This window comes from Trifolium pratense, linkage group LG5 (genome assembly GCF_020283565.1).
Source record: "Trifolium pratense cultivar HEN17-A07 linkage group LG5, ARS_RC_1.1, whole genome shotgun sequence".
Taxonomy (NCBI): domain Eukaryota; kingdom Viridiplantae; phylum Streptophyta; class Magnoliopsida; order Fabales; family Fabaceae; genus Trifolium; species Trifolium pratense.
This window is the reverse complement of record NC_060063.1, coordinates 22040733-22054327: the sequence shown is the minus strand read 5'-3', so window position 1 is coordinate 22054327 and position 13595 is coordinate 22040733. Positions and strand designations below refer to the sequence as shown.

Genomic DNA, 13595 nt, shown 5'->3' with positions numbered 1-13595 from the left:
TAGATAACATACTCAAAATATACAAGTGTAAGTAAATTGTACTTAAACACTTCTTCATAAAAACATGCATAATCATACATTATACATATACATCACCATCATTCATGCATATTCATATATCATGCATATTACTTCATTTATCACATAATCAATCATCTACAATTATATACCAAACATCAACAAATACATTGTTCAGATTATGGTCATGACGGACCCTGCGTTGTTCATTTTATAGTCATGACGGACTCTGCTACTCACATACGGATTAACAATCAACATTTACCAAGTATGTGTCAAACATCATTTATAATAAAATGCACACATAATCCCTAATGCAATCTAATGCTTCACATTCATGTTATGTCCTCTAGACACCTCTAATGCATGTGGTACCATCGTCTTTATCAGAGTATTTCACCTCCGATATCCGTCTTTATCAAACAAATATAGTTCGATATCCTTCTTTATTGGACAAGCCAATATCCCTAAATATTCATGATGCATGCACTCAAAACTCATGAATATATTCATCAACAATTTTGGCATATAGCCCGTCAACAATAACGTGGAACACTATCCAACGTCCGTCTTTATTAAGATAATCAATACCTTAATATCCGTCTTTATCGAATAACATAATTCGATATACTTCTTTATTAGAATAACATAATCCTAATATCCTTCTTTATTAAGTTAATTAACACCTTAATATACTTCATTTATACTTCATACATGATTAACAATCGATATATGCATCAACAATCATCAACAAGCATCAACAATCATCAACAATCATCAACAATCATGTAAGAATAAGATACTGGTTCGAAACTACATGCAAAGGAAGATCGCAGATGAAAAACTGGTGCAAACTGCAGTATTTACGCCCGGGGCGGAAATATTTACGCCTGGGGCGGAACTTTACGCCTGAGGCGGAAATGTTTACGCCTGGGGCGGAAAAACATCTGAAAGGCTGGCTGCTCACTGCTCTGCCGTTTCAGGCGGAAATTATTGGACAGCCTCTCATTGCAACGATCATAACTTGGGCTACGAAAGTCCAATGGAGACGCACATATACTCGTTGGAAAGCTAACAAACAGGGCTACAACTTTTATGTTGGCCACTAAAACCAGTTCACAACGAAAAGAGGTCAAAATTGCACGTAAAGGTTCAGACCTCATAGATAACAATTTTCTACATTTCTCATTTCAAACTCTAAACTCTCAAGACTCTCACATAAGCCATTTTTCATGTTATAAACCCCAAATAAGTTCATATTCAAGTGCAACAAGCATATCTAAACACAAAAGGACAGTTCATTTCTCAGATCTACGTCATAAACATCGAAAAAGTAAAGATTGACACTTTTTCATCAAAACTCTCAAGAACACAAAGTTCTTGAGTTTAATCCATTAGAACACTCGTTTTTAACCATTATTTTCGTTCATTAATCATGTTACAAGCATGTTATACATATTAAGAACCTTAGAAACGATTTCCATCAAGAAAATCCATTCCAAACTAAAACGAAAATGGGGTGGAGGAAGTTCGGGTGAGGAGAAATCGACATTCTCCCCTTCCTCGGGTCACCCACGAATATGAAATCTACTCTCTTACCTGGATTCGAAGAAAACTCGACGAAGATCTTGAATCTCTAGCTTTCCCCTTGCCCTAGCTCCCAAGCTCTCCTCTTCCTCTCTACACTTCATGAACAAAAGAGAAAATAATGATATTTCTCTCCCATCCTTGGCCATATGGGCGCCCCCCACCATGAAGCAAGGCCCATTGGGCCTCAAGCCCAATTGGCTTGGCCCAATAACACGTTAACTCTCTCTCTACTCGCTTAATAACTAAAGTACTCGATAAATAACTCTAGTTATTAACTTAATTAAAATGCCACGTTAAATAAAATATTTTAACACATAAAAATTATTAATACGAAAATTGGGTCGTTACAACTCTCCCCCACTTAAAAGATTTTCGCCCTCGAAAATTACGCAACTAAAACAACTTCGGATAACTCCTGTATCCGACCCTCCTACCAAACGCTCAAAACGCTACACATTACTAAGTTTGACAAAATTAGTTTATCCCATCCAACACAATTTTTGTCCATTTATCAACAAGAGATCAAGGACGGCCAGTTCCTCAATTTGTCGATAAATATTCAACAATCATGATATCGGCACAAACCATTCTTATCCAACCGCTAAAACATCCACTTCGTACGAAACATCCATAGACTCACATTCTACGGTACTCACAACTCTACCCCAAAACAGGTACAAACAATCAAATTCTCCGAAAGATACTTCCGTGGAATACTTCCACAACTCCATAATTCTCATAAATCTTTGATTCCCTCATGAATCACTTAACTGTGTTACATCACTTATTCATATTCGAATCTTATTCCAACTTATCACTCGATATTTCAATTCCAACAATCACTTGATGACCAACATTCTCAAACTTCATTGACACATGCTAAAAACTACCGTCTCTAACCGTCAACTTCCTTTTCTCACATATCTCCAATCATTGAGTCGAATCTCGTTACGACTATTCTATTCCCAAGTAATCTCTTAACCAACCTTTGCATTCCTTAACACAAACAATTTCCAATACCACTTCTTAATCTTTTAGTAATTCGCTACTTCCAAATTAGACCACTGCCTAAAATTGGTTCTCCAAACAATCATAACCTCTATCTCGTTAATTCCAAACGACATCTTCAATTCGCCCATAATCCATCTATCGATGTTCCTCATCATCTTGCATTGCAACAAGTATACTCTTCTTCGTTTATTCACCCATCGGTTTCTTATTCACCAAATCACTACCGTCCCATCATCCATGATGAAACAATTTAAAATCTTTTATTTCATTGTCACCGATTACGACCATACTACATCAACATCCACGATGCATCTAACAAAACTAGTCTCTACCGACTCTTCCATTCCATGAATCCAAATTCCTTAGCAAATACTTACTCACTCTTATCTTTTGGGCACTACCAAATGCTCTCTGACACTTACCTTAGGCATCACCTTCAACTCCTTACTATATGTGCTCAAACACAACATCTACTCACATGTGCGATAATCCTTTTCGCAAATTCTCACTTAACACAAGTCACTTCCAACATTATCTCCCATTACTCATTCTCTGCTCGTTCTTCAACAGCTAACTTTCTTATTTCCAATCATTCTAAGACGTTACTACTCACTTAGCTTCATCTCAACCTCCAAGGCTCTACGTTCTCATTCAACATCGACACAAATTGCCCTGTCATTATCCAAATCCAATTACCCTTTCTTCGGCAAGCCTCTCACAAAATCTTTCGAATTGTTATCCCACTTCCAACGATTCAACAAACATACCAATCCTATTATGATATTTCTCAATTCCATTCTCATCTACTTTAAAACCTACTTCCCTTCATCCATTAATTAACACCAACAGTTCACTAATCTTCACATCTCTTTCTCTAAGTTTCTCAAACCTCTTCTAGAAATCACCTCGCACACTAGACTTAGAACTCCGACTTGTTCAACCAATTCAACCTACTACCATATGCACGACTCACATAAAGCTTCTTACTCAAGAATCCGGTACAACATCCGATCCACTTGGATGACAACTGACTTCAAAATCATCACTTCCTCAAAATCTTAATCACTCCCTCTTCTTCATATTCGACTCATTTTGATCAAACAGATACCTCAACTTTGGTCCGCAAAACACGCCTCCAATCATTCCGAATACCCTTCATCTCACTTAACCAATCTCACTAACGTCCACGACGAAACACTTGGTCCGACAACTTCTCTTCTAGTAGTTTCTCACAACTCGTTACGCCCATTCATTCCACTTCGAACAACGTCGCCAATTCCTGAATATTCCGCTTCAAGAACATCTCTACTCATCTCATCTTCTCACGTTCGAAACATCTCAGAGGGATATAACCTTCTCCCCCACTTATCTCAAACTCACTCGTACTCTTCCACTAGAACTTCCGGTGCTCACACCTAACGGTTCTATCGTCTCTAAACATATTCTTCCTAAGAAGAAACTAGTATCGACATCGTTTACACGCATGTCGCATACAAGGGACAAAACCTAACCCACGATACCTAAACACTCACACAAAATCATGCAAGCATCCAAGTAACCTATACTCCCCTCACTTCTCAAAGTTAGGAAATTAAAACAACACAAGAAAAATGAACATTGCAACGCAATAATCCATATTCACATTTATTCTAGTCCTAACAAACACAAGAAGACAAGAAACTCACATCCAATCAACTTAGGACACGACATCAACAAAATAAAATTCTTGTCTGGCTCCCTCGCTTAGCAAAAGCTAGCGAGTTCCCGGCGAGACAAGTCAAAAACATTCACAGGATATAGCAAGACTTAGCGAGACTCAGCGAGGTTCATTCTTCGCCTAGCGAGCACATCCAAAAATCTGGGTGCTCTGCTACGGTTTTGAACTTACGCTCACTAAACTCTCGTTTTCTCGACTCACTAATCCACAAAATCCAAAACATCAAGCATATAACATCATTATAGACTTGAAAGCACAATTAGAATCATGCATCACAATTACAACATAGGATTATGAGATCTTCATGTTTTTACTCATAAAACGCATAGCAATTCAAATGCCTAGTAATCATCTAGCACATGTTATAAACAAACATATAACAAACACATACCAGGACACATTAATATCCTACTCTTCTCACCATTTTGAAAATTAATTTTCACTCACCCAAAAGAAAATAACTCTATATTTTCATCAAAATCTTCAAGAAATAATATTAGTTTTTAAAATTATTTCAAATCATTACCACATGCAGTTTTATATCATGCCGGATCGTCACATGCAGTTTTATATCATGCCGGATTATCACATGCAGTTTTATATCATGCCGGATCGTCAACAATTAGCAATAAGCATCAATCCATCAAGTTTAAACTACAAAAAGGTTAAACTCTACGCATATACAACTATTATAAACATAGGAGTATAGCACTCACACCATTACTCACAAAAAGAACGAATAATTTAATCCAATTCACATCACTCATAGTTCCTAAATGAACAACATAAGTGATTTCACAAAACAAACACAACAAAATTGTTAGACAAACACGACTGACACACAATACTCACTTGGTCTGACTGCACAGACCTGCTCTGATCGACACATAACCCACACAGTCCGAAGACAACCAGGCTCTGATACCAATTGTAACACCCAAACCCATTTTTTCTATATTTCTACCTTAGTAAAAATCTTTTTCAAAATACGCAACGGAAAGTAATGTTCGATATTATAAAAGTTGTGGTTCGAGTATTACATTCTTCAATCAAAATAATACTAATGTAATTAATTAGTAAAAATAGTGTTTATACAAATCTTAAATCAACTAATGTATTTATTAGCTATACAAAACAACCTAGATAATGGACTTTATATACAATATAAAACCCTTTCCCGTGTCACAATCAGAGCGGAGCTTCACCGACGACTCGACATCGAATACCACAAAAGCCTGTAAAATCTGGACCCCCAACGGTCCAGCACATAACACATAAAAGAGAGTTAGATAACATACTCAAAATATACAAGTGTAAGTAAATTGTACTTAAACACTTCTTCATAAAAACATGCATAATCATACATTATACATATACATCACCATCATTCATGCATATTCATATATCATGCATATTACTTCATTTATCACATAATCAATCATCTACAATTATATACCAAACATCAACAAATACATTGTTCAGATTATGGTCATGACGGACCCTGCGTTGTTCATTTTATAGTCATGACGGACTCTGCTACTCACATACGGATTAACAATCAACATTTACCAAGTATGTGTCAAACATCATTTATAATAAAATGCACACATAATCCCTAATGCAATCTAATGCTTCACATTCATGTTATGTCCTCTAGACACCTCTAATGCATGTGGTACCATCGTCTTTATCAGAGTATTTCACCTCCGATATCCGTCTTTATCAAACAAATATAGTTCGATATCCTTCTTTATTGGACAAGCCAATATCCCTAAATATTCATGATGCATGCACTCAAAACTCATGAATATATTCATCAACAATTTTGGCATATAGCCCGTCAACAATAACGTGGAACACTATCCAACGTCCGTCTTTATTAAGATAATCAATACCTTAATATCCGTCTTTATCGAATAACATAATTCGATATACTTCTTTATTAGAATAACATAATCCTAATATCCTTCTTTATTAAGTTAATTAACACCTTAATATACTTCATTTATACTTCATACATGATTAACAATCGATATATGCATCAACAATCATCAACAAGCATCAACAATCATCAACAATCATCAACAATCATGTAAGAATAAGATACTGGTTCGAAACTACATGCAAAGGAAGATCGCAGATGAAAAACTGGTGCAAACTGCAGTATTTACGCCCGGGGCGGAAATATTTACGCCTGGGGCGGAACTTTACGCCTGAGGCGGAAATGTTTACGCCTGGGGCGGAAAAACATCTGAAAGGCTGGCTGCTCACTGCTCTGCCGTTTCAGGCGGAAATTATTGGACAGCCTCTCATTGCAACGATCATAACTTGGGCTACGAAAGTCCAATGGAGACGCACATATACTCGTTGGAAAGCTAACAAACAGGGCTACAACTTTTATGTTGGCCACTAAAACCAGTTCACAACGAAAAGAGGTCAAAATTGCACGTAAAGGTTCAGACCTCATAGATAACAATTTTCTACATTTCTCATTTCAAACTCTAAACTCTCAAGACTCTCACATAAGCCATTTTTCATGTTATAAACCCCAAATAAGTTCATATTCAAGTGCAACAAGCATATCTAAACACAAAAGGACAGTTCATTTCTCAGATCTACGTCATAAACATCGAAAAAGTAAAGATTGACACTTTTTCATCAAAACTCTCAAGAACACAAAGTTCTTGAGTTTAATCCATTAGAACACTCGTTTTTAACCATTATTTTCGTTCATTAATCATGTTACAAGCATGTTATACATATTAAGAACCTTAGAAACGATTTCCATCAAGAAAATCCATTCCAAACTAAAACGAAAATGGGGTGGAGGAAGTTCGGGTGAGGAGAAATCGACATTCTCCCCTTCCTCGGGTCACCCACGAATATGAAATCTACTCTCTTACCTGGATTCGAAGAAAACTCGACGAAGATCTTGAATCTCTAGCTTTCCCCTTGCCCTAGCTCCCAAGCTCTCCTCTTCCTCTCTACACTTCATGAACAAAAGAGAAAATAATGATATTTCTCTCCCATCCTTGGCCATATGGGCGCCCCCCACCATGAAGCAAGGCCCATTGGGCCTCAAGCCCAATTGGCTTGGCCCAATAACACGTTAACTCTCTCTCTACTCGCTTAATAACTAAAGTACTCGATAAATAACTCTAGTTATTAACTTAATTAAAATGCCACGTTAAATAAAATATTTTAACACATAAAAATTATTAATACGAAAATTGGGTCGTTACAGTCATCAAGTGGCTGCCGGAAAACGGCTGGAGAGCCATTATGAACAGTTAATGCTCATCATTCTGGTGGTCGGCCGTTATAATGCGCGAGGTTATTGTGATCGTTGACTCGCATGAAGTCTTCGCATGGTGCTCCTTATTGGGCCTTGCTCGACAGTCCAGTTAGTAGTTTCCTCAGCTTTTGGGCTTCTAAGCCCAATCCAGAACATAAAATATAAAATTAATGAGATAAACATTTTTAAATTCAGAATTTTACCTCTCGAACTTTATTTTCAGGAGAAGAAGAGAAACACTTCAGGAATAAAGAATGGATTGGGTCTGAAGTCGATTGGACTTCAATCCATCTCAAGCCCTACAATTTTTTTAAGAATATGTTTTACTCGAATTTTAGAATTTGGAGTATGTTTTTGAATTGTAGAATTCAAATACGTACTTTGTGTCATTTGAATTTATAGTGGCGGATCTAGAATTCGGAATCAAGGAATGCAAATTTTAAATAATAATCATAATGATTAAAATATGGTTTTTGCTAACCAGTATCCTCGGTTCACTCTTTAAACATTCTATTTTAAGGAATTATTATTATAAAAAGTGAAATATTCCAACTCTCAAGGTGTTGAATTCACACATTTTTATAAAAACTGAATATTTAAGATGCTTAAAGAGTGGCCCTGAGAACACTGGTTAGCAAGAACCATATTATAATCATGATGACATATTCGAGCATCTCGCAACCGATGTGAGACTTCTTACAAATTCGGCTTGTAAGATTGGATATGGGTGTATTATGTAAGTCCTAGGGTTGGAAATGAGTCGAGCTGAGTCGAACTCGTCTGGGCTCGGCTCGACTCGATAGAAATTGGTTCAGTTCGAAACTCGGCTCAAGTTTGAATTTTTTCTTTTTTATTCTTTACAAATAAAATGTAATTTTTTTCAAAAGCAAGCACTTAGATGGATAAATATGTGAGGGCAACCTCACCCTTAGAGTTAGCTTTTGGGATGAGATCTAAGCATATTTAACATGGTATCAGAGCCGGGTTAAGGACTGCAATGTGGGCATTTGACCCAAGACCAGGCTAGGCTGAGGGTAATATGTTGGTTGTTGTGTTGTTGTGTGTTGTTGTGTTGAAAGTCTCACATTGCTTAGCTTCTCGAGATGTGAAGTATATAAATATGTGAGGGCAACCTCACCCTTAGAGCTAGCTTTTGGGATGAGATTCAAACATATTTAACAAATAGGTCAAAAACATCATCAGACTATGAAAGCCTATATGACCAACTGACCAAGGCAAAAGAAGGTATTGAATTACCTTGAGAAAAAATGTGTACAAAGGTCCCTGTGAGCTTAGCTTAGTTGGTAGGAACATCAGCATTTTATGTGCAGGAGCCGGGGTTCGAACCCCGGACATTCCACTTATCCATCTTTAAAGGTGGAATTTCAAGCCACTAGGCTACCTGATAAAAAAAAACAAATTGTACAAAGGCTTAGAGATTTTGCTTGTGTTTTGACAGCCGCAATGTTTTGAGTATGAGAGAACAAGAATCATAAGAAAATCTCCACGGTAAGAGTTATTATTAATAATCACAACCGTCGAATAATATTAAAATTAAAGGCTAATATTTGGAGTAAGTATAAAGACTTATTCTTAGAGTCGACGGATCCCTCTTCTTTTTTATTTTTTTAAAATATAATAAGTATCCACTAACCGTGTATTTTTATGTCATTTTGTACTTACAACAACTAAATTTTTCAAACACTTTAATTTCATTCTACTATTTTTCAGCTATAAGTTAACTTATAACTTATTGTTACCAAACAGGGCCATATAGCATAGCTGAATTTGAACAAACCATTATTTATAGCAATCTACAATTGACAACACTGATTAATTTAATTTGAAATGCAAGTGGTATAATACCAAAAATAACAAAACTAAGGTTTTGTTTAGCAAAATTAGCGGATAACTGATAAGTTAGCTGATAGCTTATAGTTTATGACTGATGGTTGATTGTTGATAGCTGATAACTTATGGCTAATAAGCTAATTGAAGTGTTTGGTAAAATTAGCGGTTCAACATGCTTAATTAATAATAAAATTTATATCAAATATGTATTTAAGATAATAATTTAAACATATTAATATAATATATCTTTTAAATATTATTATTAAATATCTTTTATATGCTGAAAATTTATTTATTATAAAACTATTTTAAAATTTTATTTTTAAGGTTTAAATGCAATATTTGTCTCTTATTTTACTTATTACGCAATTTTAGTCCCTATGCATTTTATTTTATTTTGCAGCCGCATCAATAAGTTTTTATTTTCTTAAATAAAAACTTAATGATAATCAATTACAATATAAGAAATTTGTAGTACCTGGTAAAGACCAAGCTGCCCATGCTTAAAAATCTGCCACCTGTCCAAAACAAGGGTATTTATTGTCCAAAAAAATTGAAACTGGACTAACACTTGAGGGAACTAAGCCATATAGTGTACTAACTAAGCCATATTTGTGTTTTGTGAGACAAAAGGTAACTGCTTTTGCAAGCCAACCAAGCCATGATTCAATTTTAACTAATCTAATTGATACTCAAGTCCCTCCTTTATGTCACATCACACCTTTTGTGTGGAAACAAACAAAAATCCTGCAAAGCATCACTCTTCCCTCTCAAATCATTTGTCTCACGGTAACCCAAACTCAAACCTTTCTTCTCTCATCCATTGAGACAACAAAAAATCACAGTTTTCGTCGAATAAACTTGTGATTCTGTGATTTTCATATGTTAAATCACTCGGATCAACGCTTGGAATGAGAAAAATCGAACATATGTCGTGTTTATTGAAACCTCAACTGATTATTTTTACTCAAATATGTTGAGTCGAACTTTCGTGATGGTTTTATACTTCATCTTCTTTGTATAATACCAACAAAAACAAAGATCTATGGAAGATAGAATTTTTTTTTTAATATGTAGCTTGAACTCAGTTGAAAATGTTTTTTTTTTCGTGTTTTCGTCAGCAAAATGGCTAGGAAATTCGAGAGTGTCAAAGACATAAACGACGCGAAGGATCTTTGGAAGATATCTGTGAAAGTCAAAGAAAAATGGACTAACTTGAAGGATGGAAAAGAGTCTATTGAACTTTTGGTTGTGGACAACAAGGTAACCTGTTAATGATATTAGTTTTTTATATGTCTTTAATTTTGATGTTATAGTTTGAAAAATTTGACAAAATGATCTGTTAAAAATTTGATGTTAAATGTTTGTTCATAAATTTTGTTGGTGGATGAAAATTTGATGTTACATGTTTGTCTAATTATTGGTGGAACAAAATTTGATGTTACATGTTTGTTCATAGAAAAATATTACATTTTTAATGTTCAAGACAAAAAAGTGTGTTCATATATGAAGGTATGCTTTTGATGAATCAAAGAATGTGTTGGTGTTCAAGTATATATATATATATATATATATATATATGTTTGTTAATCAAAGTAAACTATAGTACCAAGTGAGTTGTACAGCAAACTATCAAATCTGCTTATCTTTGAATTTCAGGGAGATGATATATCTGTGTTCATTCCTAACGAGCTACATCAGAAATTTGAAAAAGACATTCCTATAACTGTGAACAACACTTACACAATGCAAAATTTTCAAGTTACCAAAAATGATGACCAGTTCAAAACATCGTGCCATGATTACAAGTTGAGGTTCAATGGTGGAACTTTAGTAAAAGATGTCAATGTCCATCAAATTCCTGATGCAGTCACAAAGTTGAAACCTTTTAGTGAATTCATCAATCTTGATTTTCGTGAAGATTTATTATATGGTATAGTTTAATGTTGTCTTGCATTTACAAATCACAAACATATCATTTTATTTAATACAATTATGGTTTTGTATTCAGATATTGTTGGATTGGTGGATCAAATTGGTTATTCACAGTATATTGCTGGAACTAGGAAAGTTCAAGTTAACCTTACTCTTCGAGACCTTTGGCAATAACAATATCTGCACCTTATGTTGTATATAACAAATTGTGATTCATTGACGTATACTAAGTTTGTTAATATATTGATTGTAGCAACATTCCAATTGCTTGCACTCTATGGGAAAACTATGCACTTAAGTTCTTCGATGTTCAGAATGAATCTAAGGGTGAACCAATTATTGTATTGATGAAATATGCTAAAATCAAAAAAGAAGGTACCATATTTTGCATTTGGTTTAACTATAATAAACAACTATTAATATTGAAAGTTATCTAATATATATATGTGTAGGAAAATGGTCGTTGACAATATCAAACACATGGAGTACCACTAAGCTTTTCATCAATGAAGAAGTTCCAGAGATTGTTGAGTTCAAGAAAAGGTAGTTTTCAGTTTTTGTTACCTCAAATCAAATTTATATATATGCTCAAAAGTTGTTACCTCAATTCAAATTTATATATATATATATATATATATATATATATATATATATATATATATATATATATATATATATATATATATATATATATATATATATATATATATTTATATACATTTGTTGAACTAACCATTGTCACGTGTTATATAATAAGCTTACTTGCCGGTATTGAAAGCGGTACTGTGGATCGGTTTGCTGAAACTCCATCACAAATGATGAGCCAATCATATGGAAGTTCGTAGTACACACCGCAACAAATATTCATGCACAATTCTGAGATCATGCTTGAATTCAATCTACACAGTTATTGAAAATTTTCTAACTCTAACTATGTAGGAAACCAAATGTGTGACTATTGTCAACACAATTAAGGTAAAGCCTACAAAATATGGTTGGTACTATTTGACATGCTTCAAATGCCCTAGACAATGCTTCGGTGAAGCTCCTCCATATAAATGCGGCGATGACCATGAAACTGAAACAGAAATTCTTAGGTATAGTGTATGTTGATTAATATTTTTTTCATACAATATTATAGCTTAAACAATAATGTGATTGTATTGGCAATAATTTGTTAGTTACACATTTACAGGTACAAGTTGGATGTTGAGCTTGGTGATGGTCAGACTAAGGCAACTTTTGTCTTCTGGGACCGTGAATGTGAACAATTAATTGGCAAAAGTGCCCTTGTGCTACGATCTGAGATGTTGGCGGTAAAATTTCAATGAGTTATAATGATTTTTGTTCTATGTATATATTATCTACTTTATATTTACTGATAAACCATGAATGTCATTCAATTTACATAGGATGGAATCCACGATCCTCTTGATTATCCAGAAGACATCGATCTAATTGCTGGGAAAACTTTGGCTGTTAAAGTTAAGTGGCAACCCAAGTGAAAAACTGGAAAAGTTATACAAATCAATCAAGCAGATGACTTTATCAATGAAATTTCCTCTCAGTTCCCACCTACTGATGTAAGTCGTTTATAGAATTTATGTTTTATGTGCTTAATAATATTATAGTTCATTTTCAATGTATGTCATGATTCATGTTAACTTTCTTAACTATGATGATTTTATCTTTTTTTTAGGCTCCTCAAGGACTGGTGTTTACACTGAAATTTGGTAAACAACCGCTAGTTTAAGTATTTAAACTTGCGAGATCAACTAGTAAATCTCAGGACAATTTTGTGTTTTGTTTGTTTAGGAAAATATTTGAATGTTCATCAAAAATTCAACAAACACTTAAGAATTATATCTTGTGCAAATAATAAAAGAAAATGCTAATTCGAATCGCCTCGAAACAGCAGTTTCATGAGAAAGTATCAAGTAAAGCTAAGTAAACATTGCTGAAAAGTAAATTGCATTGAATAAAAAACAATTACAAAGTAAACGGTTAACAAAACATACATTTTCTCTTCAGAATTCCGTTCGTTCGATCGCTGAGTACTTAGAATTTTCAGAGAAAGTTTTGTATAAAATTTTGTGACCTCGATTCCTAGCGAAAAACTACTATAAATACTATGGCAAAATGATAACTGCTCCTTGATCATCTGGAGTCCTCGCTTTG

The 13595-nt window shown here is 34.4% G+C and overlaps 1 protein-coding gene across 1 annotated transcript; it reads left to right on the top strand.

Moving 5' to 3' along the window:
- Window positions 1-10607: 10607 nt before the first annotated feature.
- Window positions 10608-12922, top strand: LOC123886249. The gene is made up of 8 exons (XM_045935584.1): window positions 10608-10745; window positions 11142-11415; window positions 11494-11584; window positions 11671-11792; window positions 11870-11960; window positions 12446-12514; window positions 12613-12733; window positions 12830-12922. Exons 1-8 carry the CDS (start codon window positions 10608-10610, stop codon window positions 12920-12922), a joined length of 999 nt encoding a protein of 332 aa, XP_045791540.1.
- The last annotated feature ends 673 nt before the right edge of the window (window positions 12923-13595 follow it).